Source organism: Asparagus officinalis, chromosome 8 (genome assembly GCF_001876935.1).
Source record: "Asparagus officinalis chromosome 8, Aspof.V1, whole genome shotgun sequence".
Lineage (NCBI taxonomy): Eukaryota > Viridiplantae > Streptophyta > Magnoliopsida > Asparagales > Asparagaceae > Asparagus > Asparagus officinalis.
Window position 1 is genome coordinate 96370208 of NC_033801.1, and position 16377 is coordinate 96386584.

At 36.9% G+C, this 16377-nt stretch overlaps 2 protein-coding genes across 2 annotated transcripts in view; both read left to right on the plus strand.

Annotated features, from left to right (window-relative positions):
• Positions 1 to 4210, plus strand: part of LOC109822825 (peptidyl-prolyl cis-trans isomerase FKBP13, chloroplastic-like) — a 6308-nt gene extending 2098 nt beyond the window's left edge. Inside the window, exons 3-5 of the mRNA XM_020389080.1 lie at positions 2851 to 2911; positions 2993 to 3061; positions 3968 to 4210. Coding sequence (XP_020244669.1) covers positions 2851 to 2911; positions 2993 to 3061; positions 3968 to 4032 — 195 coding nt within the window. The 3' untranslated portion in view covers positions 4033 to 4210. The remainder of the gene's footprint in view (positions 1 to 2850; positions 2912 to 2992; positions 3062 to 3967) is intronic.
• Positions 9359 to 16377, plus strand: LOC109820365 (oxygen-dependent coproporphyrinogen-III oxidase, chloroplastic). The gene is made up of 8 exons (XM_020386492.1): positions 9359 to 9923; positions 11585 to 11660; positions 12746 to 12840; positions 13738 to 13821; positions 14519 to 14606; positions 15866 to 15990; positions 16084 to 16182; positions 16258 to 16377. Exons 1-8 carry the CDS (start codon positions 9654 to 9656, stop codon positions 16324 to 16326), a joined length of 906 nt encoding a protein of 301 aa, XP_020242081.1. The 5' UTR covers positions 9359 to 9653; the 3' UTR covers positions 16327 to 16377.

The following is a 16377-nucleotide window of genomic DNA, read 5'->3' on the forward strand; positions in this document are numbered from 1 at the left end:
GGGGGGGGGGGGGGGGGGGGTTGAATAGGGTAATTGCTAATCTAATCCGATTTTAATGCCAAAATAAAACTTACTAATAATATCCTAGCAATATGATGTGTACAATTAATATATGCAGGATATAGAAATAAACAAAGGGCGATATAAACGTGAGACAAAAGATGATATGAAAATATACAAGAGAAAGAGTGCGTCAATGCCAAACTCAAACACAAACAAATGATCACGGGGTTTGTTCGACCCACGACCTACATCTCCGCTCCTCACCCTCGAGGAGAATCTTCACTATATCACAAAAATACTATACAATCGGTTTTCAACGCTCACCGATAAACGTTTACAACTCACACAATTGTCAATACACAATACACTCCTCTAAGTGTCGGCCTAACCCGTGTCATATTCCTCAAGTGTTCGGAATTACTATCTCTCTCTAAGATTTACAACCGACGTCACTTCTCTTGGAATTGACCCCGTCTCTCACCAACCACTTCTCTAAGTATCCTTGTGTATTACAATGTGTTCTCTTAACAATAAAGCTCAAATACAAAGGATTTGTTCTCTAATAAGAATGAGAACGAAATAATAAGCTCACACAATGATACAACCTTACAACCCAAATACTATGTGTGAAATACTTAAGCTCAATGTGGGTGTGTGTGTAATCAATGAGAAATAATAAAACCAAACTCAACTTAATCTAGCAAATATATGTATGAATCAAAATGAAACTAAACTAGATTAAAGAGTTCAAAAAACTTTTCTAAATAGGTGCAAAGAGACGTAGATGAGAATTGAGGTTGAACTCTTCAAAACCGAAATTGAAAGCTTCTTTTCTTTGTGAAAACTTCTTCACATAAACAAAACTAATTTTTTCTCTCTTGAAAACTCAGAAACAAATAGCCCAAAACATGTGTAAAAACGCCTTTTGAAAAACCAAGTGTTGAGGACTATTTATATCAACTCAAAAGAATCAGCAAAAACTAGCCGTTATGCCAAAAATCCCCGATTGGTCGACTGGTGACGTGTCGTCGGTCAACTGATAATATGACCGTTGGAAAATTTGACAAAACAACAAAAATCGATCGACTGATGATATCGCGTCGGTCGACCGAATGATAGCTATCGGTCGACCGAATGATAGCTATTAGTTGACTGATACACGTGTATCGGTCGACCGATGATCCTGAGAAAATAAGTGCTGAAAAACTTTTCTGGTCAGTCGACTGGTGGTCTCAAGTCGATCGACCGAAGTACCATCATCGGTTGACTGATTGGAATCAATCAGTCAACTGATATATGATATATCAGATAATCAATTTTCCAGAAATACTGACTTTCTAAAATCAATTAAAAATATTAAATTAACTCCAAAAATCGTAAAATTTTAGAAAATGTTTATAAACATGAAAACAAACATGTTGGAAAAAGAATTTCTCAAATTGCATTTTCCATTTGTGAACTCATTTATTTTGTAAACTGTTAAACAATACGAAATCGTCAAAACTTGATTTTTGATGAAATCATTCCAAACAAGTTTTGAAACTCTTTTCAATAGATTAATAAGACTTGAGAAAAGATATAAAATAGTGTAAACAGGTCTTTAATCCATAAACACATTATTTTCCAGAGAAAGATGATAAATATGAAACGAATGTGTATATATATATATATTCTACACGTTCTTAAACCCAAACACACCAATTTTAGGGTGAACCCGTCATGTTTTGACCCTTCGTTGAGTCGTGCAAAAAGTTCTATTCATTCGAAACCGTTAAAATTACGGCAAGTGGATGAAGGGTTAAAACACGACGGGCTCACCCCAAAATTGGTGTGTTTAGGTTTAAGAACGTGTAGATCAAGTTCAACGGAGACTTTAAAGCGATAAACCGAAAACGTGTGTGTGTAATTTTTGAGCTTATAAGCATAACACATAAAGTAAACTCCTAAACTACAAACAATATACCCAAGACAAATGATTTTCGTTTGAGCTCGATCTTGGTATCGGGATGAAGCGTGATATTGTCTTTGACTTGAATTGCGACGGCTTCATTCCGATTTCCTTTCAACCTTCTTTGAATATCATCGTGAACGTGCAATTCCATTCAACCTCCAACTGAGGATCTTTGTGTAGAATACCTAACAAGCAAATAAACACTCGACAAATATTGTTAGGAATTGTTTGTTAATCATCAAAACTAGATTAGATAGTAGGCTCATAAACATGAGACCTAACATCATTGTCTTGAGATATTAAGTAGAGATGATGGATGAAAATGGGATGTTTGAGGTATATTGGTTTGTATGGTGGTCCAGGGCCAAAGGCTGCATCTATATTCATATATGAATTTTTCAAGTGCATATACACATTACGTATATGCTGAGAATAAGACTTGGGATATTCTGAAATTTCCCATATGTGGTGCTACAAAAATCAGATTGAAGGTGTTAGAGTAGTCAATGTACTAGAATAGTTTATTTAGTCCTACATTGGAAATCATGCATATAAATTTATCTTTTCTATAACTAAAACCTTAAGCGTTTGAATCAACATCATAGTAGTTTGTTAAGATTTATGATTTCCTCTCGTAGTAATTGGCATATATCCTGATTTTCTTGTAACATGTATAAACTGCTCAATGCTAGGATTCTTTGATATTCAAACATATTTGAGATAAGAAAATGTAATCTGCTGAATTTAATAGAACAAATGGGTTTTCTACTGATTTCAATAGACATAAGGTGTATAGCCAAACCTTGTGATACCCGAGAGTTTTTTTTTGCAGTTTACCCTTCTCTTTGTTTGTATTGTTAATTTCTCTCACAACACCATACTGGTGGTGGGTGTAGGTTATCAAAGGATGGGATCAGGGTATTCTAGGTGGTGATGGGATTCCACCAATGCTTACAGGTATGTACAACTCTTCTATATTTTCTCTGAAATGCCATTATGTTATGCTAAATAATTTAGTTGCTTTAACACTTTGTTTAGGTGGTAAACGCACATTAAAGCTTCCTCCTGAACTTGGATATGGTGTGAGAGGTGCAGGTTGCAGGGGAGGTGAGGTTTCTTGTGTTTAAATTACTGAAGTTGTCAAACTTATGTCCTCTTTTTTTCTTTTTTTTTTCTTTTTTTTATTTGTGTTACCGCCTTTTAACATTTGAGAATTTAAGGCTATGTGCTTCAGAATCATATCGTAACATCTTTATGGATAAGTTTCCAACTCTCACATAGTTTTTGAGTAACTTCGCCTCTCACATACTATGATAAAAATCCCTATTTTCTACTTGTGTTCATTATTATATTTAATCTTTTTCCGAACACGAGCCATGCATTTCCAGCAATCATGACAACTAACAGCCAAATGGTTTTAACTGTTTATGGACTTCATTATATGTGGACTAACCAGATTTAAATTGTGTGATTCTGATATGGGTAACTAAATTGGGGCTCTCTGGAAGTTGAATGAATCTTAACCAGGAACATTTCACATAAAGGGCCCTTTAAAGAAACTTGTATTAATGAGGAAATGACACACATCCCACTACTAATTTTAAATCAAAATGATACATAAAATGCAATGAATGACATCAGTATTTAATGAAAAATAGTTAAAATATAGTGCAATCAGAATACTATATTAGTGTAATTACTGACTTTAAACTGCAAGCATGGGCTCAGGTTGCATCCCATGTTTTTGTATAAAGGGCTCTTAATAGAACTTATTTTTTCTTTCTTAAACATACTCAAATTAATCCAAATATGTAAACTGTCAAATATTGACCTTAACTTTTTAACTCCATCGTACATATCTTCCAAATTAACTGTCCTATGGGTCTAAATCATTATGAATATATATGATTTCTGTTAGTTATACTCATTAAAAGAGTTCCAAAACAATCAATAAAATTCAAGCTGCTTGTATAAACTAAGTTTAATTCTCAAAGGTTGGCTTTGTGTCTTCAGGTTCATGCATCATACCTCCAGATTCAACTCTTTTGTTTGATGTGGAGTTCATTGGCAAGGCATGAGCTGCTTCTGTATATAATCATCATAGTAATTGATGTTATCTGCATTACAAATGTATTAAAGAATACTTTGCATGGCTATACATGTATTGTTTGGATGTACCTAGATAAGGCTTTATGAGAGAAGAGATTTATACTTTGGCCATATTTTTCGTAATCAGGAAGTATTGTTTTATTTTTCTTTGAAATTGCTCTGACACCATTTTTAAGGTCCTTTCTATTGCACATAAGTTCAAAATTTTAGTGAGGGCAGAGGATTACAATTTTTTTACTCTAAAGATAATGATCTTTTTTATGCCCTTTACTTCTAATGAATCAAGCTTAAATTCAGTAGACTAAAGGAGTTCTCAGAAACAACCTCTGAATGTAGTTGTAAATAGGTTGGGTGTCGATGAATTAAAAAGAAATTTCTAATTATTACTGAGCCTTGAATTATGATAAGCTGATTCCTCGGCCCTAAGGTTTTAAATATCGACTATCAGAGATTTATCGGATGGCCAAAATCCATAACGGATAGGGGATATCGGGGGTATACATAATATAATATTCTAAAATGTAATTTAAACATACTTAATGAAATATAAACATACCAAAATGTAAATAATTATGTTCATGATCAATAACCAACGGTAGAAACTCGGGTCAGGTCAGGTTTAAAGTGCATTGAATAAGTCTCGTTGCCCAAAATAAAAACTCAAACCAAAGGCCGATAATTCCGATTTTTGGGCCGACAATATCGGCCGATAACTCACTTTATCGCTACATTATCGACGATAAACATCCAAAAAAGATAACCGATTTAGAATCGAACTTATTATAGCGGAAGGCCCCCAAAACCGATAAATTGCTAATAATATCAGTTTATCGGTCGATATTTAAAACATTGCTTGACCCAAAGGCATTTATTTTTCATTTCATGTTTTTCTTTCGATAGTTCTCTTTGAAAATTTTCTTTCTTAAATTTTTTCTATTAAGATCTTAGATTAGTCTTTTGAAAAAACTGTACAAACTGTTAAATTCAATTCATACATAATAGAAGAGTCAATATAGTGGCCACTTTTAAATTAATCCTATTTTAAATTAATCTTTAAGACATGATCTTTTCGTTCATTTTAAAGGTTAAATTTCATGAAACCCCAAGCCTTTGGGACATTTGCCACGAAACCGAATGAAGTTGGAAGCGTTTTACTAGTAACCAAAAATTCCCTAATTTATCCTTTTTAATATATATTTTTAGTAACTCCTCACAATATTCGGTTTTCTAATAAATTTCTCCCTTCTTCCTGCATCTTTCTTGCTAACCTTAACTAACCTGTCGTCCGTGTAGAAGGAGCAGAACGTCGGGCAGATTTTAGAAGACTCCACTTTCTTCCTAAACCTCTTCGCACCTAGACCCCATTTTCATTGATATTGTTTTACCAGCATCATCACCTTCTCACTTGACCTCAGGCTCCCATTCTCCATCTCAGACATAGTTTTTATTCTTCCTAAGAAGAAGCTGCGAGGTGAGACAAAAGCGAAAGTTGTTAACCAATCTTTCAAATTAAAGATAAGTTTAAGTGAAGTTCAAGTGCCAGCGGTATAGACATTCTTTCTTTTCGTTCGGCAAGCAGGAAGAGTTCAAGTCAAGTGGTCGTGGTTAAAGTCTTTCCTTTCTGGTACGGAACGTCTCATTGGCTTTGAACTCATCAATAGGGTAAGAAATTTAGCTAATGGCTATTTTAGCTCAATAATTGGGATGACTTACTTTTGAAGGTCGTAAGTTATAATGGATTTTAATGGCTTTTGGTTTTTATAATTAAAATGCTATAAAAATTGTATAAGTAAAATAGTCATTTGCTTAGTTAAATCTAAATAATTTAGACGAGCTTATAACATAGGTTTTCAAAAGTCAGGGGACCCAATGACTAACTTGCCAGATTAGTATATTTTGTTGGACCTAAGTACCAATTCGTTATTTTTTATTACTTCGTCGACAGATGATAGAGACACATAATTTTGGCCGGAACGAAATTTTCGATGACTAAATGTTATGATCCATGTGATGCTGATGTGACTTCTCACGTGATAGACATAGTTTGGCTCACTCATTTGACCCCCCACCCCCCAAATTAGGGCTCAAAGGAGTGAAAATCAAATTGAGTGTTATTCTTTCTCCTAGAGTGGAAAAATAGGTGTGGTCCATTTAAATTAGAGACAGATTCTTCAAGCTCAATCTCTCGAGCATGATCAGCTTCAAGCATGAGCATATGAATAAACAAACAAAGATCCACATTTTGCACGAAATTGTAGTGGATGAAATCACTGCGATATGGGGCTCCACGCGAGAATAGTGTTATATCATACAAATAGCTGAGTGTTAGTCCTCAATCAAGAGCTGACACATGTCCTATCTTAATTACCTAATCTGCCATACCATGGGAAGGAAGATTCGAACGGCTTCAGCACTCGACCCTTTCTAAATCAAGGTTGTGCCGACAATCTTCAAGGCTAACTAAAAAGATGGTATTTATCATCCCACACCATTCGAGTCGACCCCCACTCCTTTTCACTTCACAAGGCCGGGCTGACAACCTTCGAGGTCGACTAAAAAGGTGGTACTTATTGGTCCACTTGTAGAATCGAGATGAGAGGCGTCACTTGTCGATCCGCTCAAAGAGATGAGTCTAGAGGCAGTGTATGCTCGGGTTCCTTGCCGATAGTCAATTGACATCACATTAAATGTATGATCAAAGTCATATTTCTCCAGCCCCGAAAATCTTTATGACTCATCGGACCTTGTCAGCGCTACACACATTCTATCACCCTCACATTAAACTTCTAGGTGACTCATCCCTCTCTGTAGTCAATACCTGTAAAGTAGATGACGACTGAGCCGCCTGTTTGACTCGGCCGAATTTACCCACCTACCCTTTCGATCTGCTATAAAAGGAAGCTGTTGTCTACTACTGAGGCTAAGCAATCTCTTGCTAAAAAACACACTATCTTCATACTTCTCCACTCAAGCTATCTACTAACTTGATTGTTGGATGAACCTCTGAGATCCCAACTCCGACATCTCACGTGTTGTTCATGTGAAGGATAGAATTTGTTGCTCATAGACTAACTGTCTAAAGGAGATTAGGGACCCTAACACCCCACATAATCCACATATAATTCATTGTTAGATAGCTGACATCAACAAGTAGGTAGACCAAATCGCTCCTCAGAGGTCTCTACCCCCATCCGCTAGAAGAATATCTGCAAGTTGAGGAATAATCATCCTCGCTTTCACATGGACCGAGAAAAAAGAAAAGTGAGAAAGCAGGAGGGGAGAAATTGGGTTCTTTTTTAATTTGAAAACGCCAAGATTTTGCTTTACTTTTACCACGTCAGCCTAATTGAGCTACATAAGACTCACTGACTTGTCGTGTAAGGTGATCTGGTCAGAAATTTTACCGACCCAATATATACGTGTTTTTGTCAACACGTCCCCTTTCATATACCTTATTATCGGGGGTTTGGTTGAATAATGGGCAAGAATAGGATTAGGAAAAAGATGTTTTTTATGGATTCCTAGCTAATCCATAAAAAATTTTAAGACAAGTTTATGGATTCATGGAATCCTTTTTTTCCCTTTCTATGTTTGTTTCATAACATGAAAAAATAGAATCCAACTTTATAGAAACCCTACAATCTCTATTCTTTAGTTTGATTTGGAATGAGAATTTTTTAGGATAAATGGTGAGAACACCTTAGGTATTCTTACCACTCACTAGAGGACAAAACATTTAAGTAAGAAGATTAAGTAATCTTACCCATTTACCAAAATTCAAAACCGAAAATACTATAGCAACGACTAGTTCCAACCGCTAGTTCCAAGACTCTGGAGGCTATAAATTTGGATTGAGGGCTCATGGTGCCAATGTATCCCTCGTTCTTACCACTTTTTTAATATTCTCTTAGTTTGTAAGTTTCCTCCCCTCCATCAGTATGATATCCACAAATCTATTTTCGTAATAAAACAACTATTTCATATATTGCACCCTAAGCGTGCACGCTGATCAAACAACAATATGACAATCAAAGGGATGCACATATGATCAAATAACAATATGACAAATAAAATTAAGGCTTTCATCCCATGGGTATAATTATTTCCAGGACATATTTAACAAATAATCAATGGAAAGGAAACCATTAATCAACTAATAACAAAACCATAAATTCATAAGAGATTATACATGTAACAAATTATCAAAACCAGCACATTCTACTACCCATGTTCATATCATCAGATCACGCACAAAGAAACAATCATCAAAAAAGGCGAAAAATTTTATACCTTCAACTGCCAAGGGGGTACTTCAGAAATCAAAGCAACAAACCCACCGACAAAAATCAAAGTCAACAACCGAACAACAAGTTTGAGAAGAGATCACCGACAACTAGAGCCGAGCTTCATATTCGAAAAAGAAATCGAAGAACGGTTCGAGAAGAGGCGCGAAGAGGATTGAGAAGAGGCGGGATAAGATTAGCGGAAGAAGTCGAATCCAACAAACCCACCGACCCACCAATAGAAATCGCAGCCAACAACCGAATAACAAGTTCGAGAAGGGATCACCGACAACTATCGCCGAGCATCGTCTTCGAAAATGAAATCGAAGAACGATTCGAGAAGAGGCGCGGAGAAGATTAAGAAGAGGCGGGAGAAGAATAACGGGAGAAGCCAAAAACCAGATCTAGGGTTTGTGAAGAGGCGGAATCCGAAAAATAAAGAGAAAGGTAGAAGAGTATGGTTGTGTTAGCTTTTTGGCCCAAATCCTCCCAAATCAATAGGATTTGGGTTTTCATAAAACCCCCGCACTTTACAAATTTATAGATTTAGAAATTTATAAATTTGTTGTGAGCCAAATTTAGGAATATGATTCATAAAGAATCTTTTATTTACGGTTTTACTCCTATCAGATCCAATTCCTATTTCATAAAAAGAGTGAAACAAACCCTCCTTTCCTAAGGTGCCAATATTGTATCATTGCCGGGTAGGATCCGCTGTGGATACCTAACCCAACACCTAATACCTTCCCACTTATAAACATCCGGTTTTTGGACGCAAAAAAGAGGGGAGGGGGGGGGGGGGGGGGGGGGGAGGGAATTGGAAAAACCATAAAAACCAATAAAAACCCATGAAGATGAACCAAATCCAATTCCTTTATCCTCAAAACCACTACGCCCCAACGTGCCGGTCACTGTTTTCTTCAGGCAAAAACAGTGGCCGGTCGCGCGGTGACCAGATCCCCATCTCCCCCTATCTAAGCCCCCCCCCCCCCCCGCACCGCCCGAATTCAATCTCTCAGTCTCTTCTCAAAAATGCAGTCGGCGACTCGTCCCCTCTTCTCTCTTCTGCGCCTCCCCTAAAAAACGCTAAAACCATCCTTTCCCCAGCCAAATCCAAAACCCTAAAACCCTAGCCGCTAGCTCGAGAGCGGCAACCCCTCCGCCACCGCCAGCCGTCCGGCTCGGCCGTCGCGATCGAGAAGGAAACCCCGGAGAACGAGCGGCCGGAGACCTTCCTCCGGGACTCCGATGGGCCCCACTCGCTCTCCTCCTCCTCCTCCTCCTCTGTTCGAAGTCGATTCGAGAAGATGATCAGGAGCACGCAGGATGAGGTGTGCGCTGCCATTGAGGCGGCTGATGGTGGAGGGAAGTTTAAGGAGGATGTGTGGTCAAGGCCTGGAGGTGGCGGAGGGATCAGTAGGGTTTTGCAGGGTGGCGGGGTTTGGGAGAAGGCGGGGGTGAATGTGTCGGTGGTTTATGGGATGATGCCGCCGGAGGCTTACCGGGCAGCAAAGGGGGAGGTGAAGGATGGGCAGAAAGCAGGGCCGGTTCCGTTCTTTGCTGCCGGAATTAGCTCGGTATGTGGAAATTTTAGTTTTTTCTTTTTTGGGGGAATTTTGGAGCTTTTACTGATTTAAGAGTGTAGCTGGAGATTGTTCAGTGGGTGGCCTATAGGAAGATAGTATTTTTTAGATCAACGATTGAGGATCATTATGCAGTAAATATATATGTGGCTTCCTCTCTTTAATAAGACAAATTATGATATAAATTTTGTAGGTTGTTTACTAAAGAGGAAACATTTTGGTTGGATGATTTTATCGAATTGACCCTAAAAAATAAACTAGGGTCTGCCAGCTTTCGTTATCACAAGTGCTGAATTGCAAATTGGTCAATATCATGTCATTTATAGTTTAATATTCAAGAAGAAAATCACATGATATCACGTGCCATATTTGAAGTTATCTAGCCGCATCCACACAAACAGGGGCAAGTGAACTTCAATGGAAATCATCCTGACAGTTATAAAGAACATAGTAACGTGATTTAGATGCAATGCCATGATTACTAGATACGGGTGTTCCAAAATTATAGCGATGTCTTACTATAATCAACACAACCAAATCCTAGTTGGATTGAAATGGCAGTAGGGCCCTGAACATAGTTCTTGTTCTGACATCCCTTTCCCCAATCATCTTCAGTATATTGCACTAGTTACTTGAAATAATGAGTGGTTTGATGATATCGTTATCCCCTAGGCCTCATGGGGCAACTTTGAATCCGCGGAAGAAGACAGGTAATCTATAGAATAGCATATCATCCCTTTCTGCGAATGAATTGTCCGACATGGGGCATGCACTAGGGAAGTCTTTGGAAAAACATTTCCTACAATTCTACCAAAATTCTAAAATTAACGATAGGCTAGGTTATCCGAACACTTCATCTAGGCTCCCGTGTCAGTGTCCAACACTCCTTGGAATATACACACATTTATTTAGACGTGTACTCAATTATGTAACACATGTTTTAGTTCAAAAAACTCGTGATACACTTATTGAACATATATTGTACACTTCACTGCAAATTTATGCAACTCATTGGATTCAAGACATATTAGTTTTAGCACATATCTACTTCATAAGTAAGATTTTAAATTGTCGTTTGGGTATCTAGTTCAAATATGACAGGTTTTTCAATTTATATTCTACTCGATAAAAGAAAACATAAGAACAATATTAAGGATTTTAGTTCTCATAACATGTGCTTGAAAAACAATATTGATCTTACATGGATTATTAGTTTCAATATGTATGTATATAGCCATGTCCTCGTATCCTAACTTTTACTATTTTGCCTTGTCCCATATTAGCACCTGTGTCCGCATCCGCACCGGTATCCTTGCAACGCAGACCATAGGTTAGATTTTGGGGATGGAACTGTGAAAAAGCTTTGTCGTTAGGCATGGTAGAGCAAGCAATTCCTGACTGGTGATCCTTCTAGGAAGTTTTCACTCACTAAGTTACAAGCTGTAATAGTGTAATTTAGAATAGTATCATGCATATGCTCTTGTAGTTATAGTAAACTAATCAAATGCTGCTAGAACAATTTCAAATGGTTTAGAATCTAATCTTCTAGGACATAATGTGAGTAGAGAAATGCATGTTTGAACTATTGTATATGATTATTGATGTATGCTAATTGTTTTCTAGTACTTTAGACTCACTGTCTGCCTCTTTTGTAGGTATTGCATCCGAAGAATCCCTTTGCACCGACATTGCATTTCAACTATCGCTATTTTGAGACTGACGCACCCAAAGGTTCATAATTATTTACCGCTATTAACATTTTTTCGCCCAAACATTGCATTTCAACTATCACTATTTTGAGACTGACAGACCCAAAGGTTCATAATTATTTACTGCTATTAACATTTTTTCGCATGTTCTTGGTCATTTTGGCATTTTATTTATTTTAGAACATTTTCCTATCTATTTTTGGCTTCTATGGTAAGATGAGTATACTATCGTATGCAACATCTGCTAGATAGTGTGTTGATGGGATCTTGCTAGATGTCTCTAATAGGGGTAAAAACACTGGAAGCATATTGAAGAATAACTAGCATCTGATTTAATATGGGCTATTGGGCTAACATCATAGAATGCGCCGGTGCACGTTGAGTGTCATGTCTGTTGATAACTCTCATACTGATCTAATATAGGCTACTGGGGTAACATCATAGAGTGTGCAGTACACAATGAGTGTCATGTCTGCCAATAACTCTCATACTGTTTACCATCCTCCCATACCGTTGTGTTTAGGGAACATGATCTATGGACAACCATGCTCGTTTGTAAATGATTTATAGACTTGTGCCTGCTTTCATGGAAGAAGCTTATTTCTATCCTTGTCTTTAAAAAAAGACTCAGACCTAATGTTTACCTTTGAACACATAATATAACACATAATATGAACCGTTAGGATCACATCTGATACTGCAATTTTTAACGGTACCTATTCGGAATTTGCAATAATCTGTGAGCAGCATCTGAAATTGGAACCTGCAGAAAGCATGCAGCTTTCCTCTTCATTCCAAATTTAGGCTGTAGTTAGAAAGTAGAATTTCTTATCCAAAAGCGTGAAGGTTAATCTCAGATTTAATATTTGAATATACACAGGGGTTTATTTGTTGGCAAATAGGGAAGAAAACATTTTTTAATCCAAAATTTAAGTTTGAGATATAACTGTTAGTTCCATTGTGCCATATATCATATGCCAGTTAATTTCAATTCGGCAAACCAATATCAAAGTTTCCTATTTATATCGCAGTTGCTTATCATGAGTACCTGAAGGTTTCATGTTCTTGACAATTTGACAATGATTATGTTACCATTTCCGCCTACAGATGCTCCTGGAGCGCCAAGACAGTGGTGGTTTGGTGGTGGCACTGATTTGACTCCTGCCTATATTTTCGAGGATGATGTTAAACACTTCCATAAGGTACATTTTAACAGCTGCAGTTTGCATTATTTATTAGCTTAATGGGCTTTGTTGCCACTGATTAGACAAATAAAAACTGATTGTATTTTATGTACCGGTTCTCCTGTTGTTTTGTTTTGGCTGATACATATTCTTGCACATGCTGGCAGAGGCGGTATTCACTTTGGTTTATACTTGTGAACAAACCATGACTGATGCAACACTTACTTTCCATAATTTTTATTTTCAATATTTATTTATCTCAATGTCACGAGGATAGAAGTTGCTTGATTACTAGTTTGCCCATGTCTTCTGAACTTTCAGTCTGCAAAAAACCATAGCTGCGGGCTGTACAGTACTAAATGTTTGATCATGAATATATATACATATACATACACACGCGCGTGCGTGTCTATAGGAAACAATGGGTATGAGGTGGCAGCTCATTTTGCTAAATGAGTTACCAAGAGATAGCCATGTGATAAAGCGCACGTTGCTAGTCACATCGGAAGGTGTGGACCTCACCTCTATATCTATTGGTAGCTCATTTTGCTAAATGAGCCGCCACTTCATAACCATCATTCCCCTATGTATGTGTGTGTGCGTTAATTGAAAAAAATAAAAACATGTATGTATACGTCTACACACATATTATTCATATATGTGTATGTACATGTGCATGTACATATATTTAGATGTGCGTATGGCATATATAAAATCTTTTGCCTGTAGTACAAGCTTAATATCATCAAGCTTTACTGAGTTGCAACATAATGTTGGTTCTGGCACCAGAGTTTATATATAATCCATTGACGAACATGCTAGGTCATGAGAAAATAAGTGATGCAGCAGAATAGAATGAATATTATGTTTCTATTTTGAATGTAAAATTGATATTACGTATGATTTTTCTTGTAGATACAAAAGCAAGCATGTGACAAGTTTGATCCAAGTTTCTATCCTAGATTCAAAAAGTGGTGTGACGATTATTTCTTCATCAAGGTACAGTACTGATAACCATTCAAAATACTACACTCTAGCTTGTCTTACACTTTAGGATGATGAAACATACTATCCTCCTCAAGTATAACGGCCTTCACAAAAGATACTTATTTTCTTGTTTTTCTATTATTTACCTATTATAAGTAAAGTCATATATTCACTCATTTAGAAAGGAACATTTCTTTCCCCCTTCTTCTGGAGATAGTTCCTGATTTAGAAACACTATATCTTGTTTATTTTGTTTGCTCAACTTTTCACTTATTAGCTGAGCCACTTGCCTTGCATATTGTGAAAGGGATTAGTTAATAACTTAATATATATGTCAGATGCTGACATGGAATTTATGTAAGGAACCATTGTTCATGTTGCTACGTTCTTTGTTATAGTTAAGTAGATTATATATGCTGCTGAGAACAATTTTTCCTTAATATTTTTAATTCTACTTGTCACTTGTGTATGTAGTAATTAACAAATGTTCTCAAAGTGTATAAAGATTATCTGATCCTGGTAGAAACTTTAACCCAAGGGTTCAGGTAATAGGTTTTCAATACTTACCCTAGTTAATATTTGTACGAAGACAAAAGGATTTTCGTTATGCTGGACATGCTTTGCTTGTGCAGTGGAGAAATAATTTGTATTGAGTCAGAAAGTTTTGTCATCCATGTGGCATGTAATAGCTTCCTGATTTTTTCTGCAGCACCGTGGTGAAAGGCGTGGGCTTGGTGGAATATTCTTTGACGACCTCAATGACTATGATCAAGAAATGCTTCTTGCCTTCTCTACTGGTAATAATGCCTTTACAAATTGTTATTGATGCCTCTTATGCCATGTCATGAAATTAAGGGGGGTTGGCAGATGAATCCCTAACAATTCTAAATTTCAATACTAATTTCCGAAAACTTTAAAATTGATGTCAAACGCTCAAAATATTAGGGTTTACTGTATGAGTTCATTGAGTCCACTGTGAAGTTGTATGGTTTAGAGTTAATACAGTCCACAACCCGCCACATGAAATGACAGATTATCTAGACTACTCTCCCATTTCCATTCCCGTTTTATCCACTCTTTTTAAATGAGCGTTGCGCTCTGAACAACTCTCTTCATTGAAGTGAATCTGGAGGTGCATTGAGATTGGGATAGGGAGTGCAGGTAACTGAAAATAAGAAGAGCGGAGAAAACCAGGATACTGGCAAGGGAGGGAAATATTTTAGTGAATGTGTACTGGATTAATGGGAAACATGCATATAAAGGGGACTGGTTAATATTGAAGAAATAGTTTCTCCCACTATGGTCGCCATCTTCTGTACGGTGTAAAAATTAACTCCCGAAAAGGGATTGTTTGTATTAGTAAGAATGACTTATTACAAACTAAGGATCAACAATTACAACAGAAGTGAAGAAAATGCTCTTCTTATTTAACGTGGGTAGCAACGATAGGACGCCTACCTCGAATGCTTGCGTCGAGTTTGCTTTCCTTGGACGATCCAATCGAAGTTGCGGTTGAGCTTCAGTACGTAGTAGAAGCTCGTGTGATTGAGTTCGATTATTCCCGAGCTTAATGAGTATCAAGGCCGAATGCTTAGAGAAGGCTAATATGCAAAAGTTTGCAAAGAACAAGGAGATTGATTTTTTGTATTTTCTTAAAACGGCCTGTCATGTTTCCACATTTGATGCAATAGTCCAAGTTTTAATGCTTGGAGTAACCGAATAAGAATTGAAGCCCTGCATCCTTGGGCAAACTATTATCAGAACATGAAAGTTTGTTACAGACCTGCATGTAAATAATGCTAAAACTCTAAACACATGTCATTATAAATCAACTGCCCAAAAAAATATCTTAATAAGTGAAACTAGCAAGACATCAATATAATGTGTGTATACTATAGAGAGAGTTCAAGGTATCATTTCTTTGAGAAACTGTAGCAAAAATGTTAAGACATAGATTTGTTCTAAATTCAATATCAATATCCTATTAGTGGTTAGAAATTTGAGGACTTAACATGTTAATTTTGGCTAATTATGGATCTCTTTGATCATTTTGCAGAGTGTTCCAAGTCAGTGGTGCCAGCGTACTTACCAATTATAGAACGTAGGAAGGACACACCATTCACAGACCAAAACAAGGACTGGCAACAGCTAAGAAGAGGCCGTTATGTAGAATTCAATCTGGTATTCAAACAATGTAGTCTTTTATATTGTTCCTTGGCGTCTGATGAGTGAACAAAATCGCTTGATATATTTCTTATTTTCAATAATGATTAGGTTTATGATCGGGGCACGACGTTTGGACTGAAGACGGGAGGAAGGATTGAGAGTATTCTGGTTTCACTTCCTCTGACAGCTAGATGGGAATATGATCATGTAAGTTCATAGATTCCACCAGCATATAATTTTCATGTGATTGGATGCACGTTTCATAGAATTTTGTTTCTGCAGCAACCGGAAGAAGGGAGCGAAGAATGGAAACTTTTAGATGCATGCATTAACCCCAAGGAATGGATTTGAGACTGAGGTTAGGAGATTGTATTTTTTGTGGCATTTGGATGTCACGTTTTT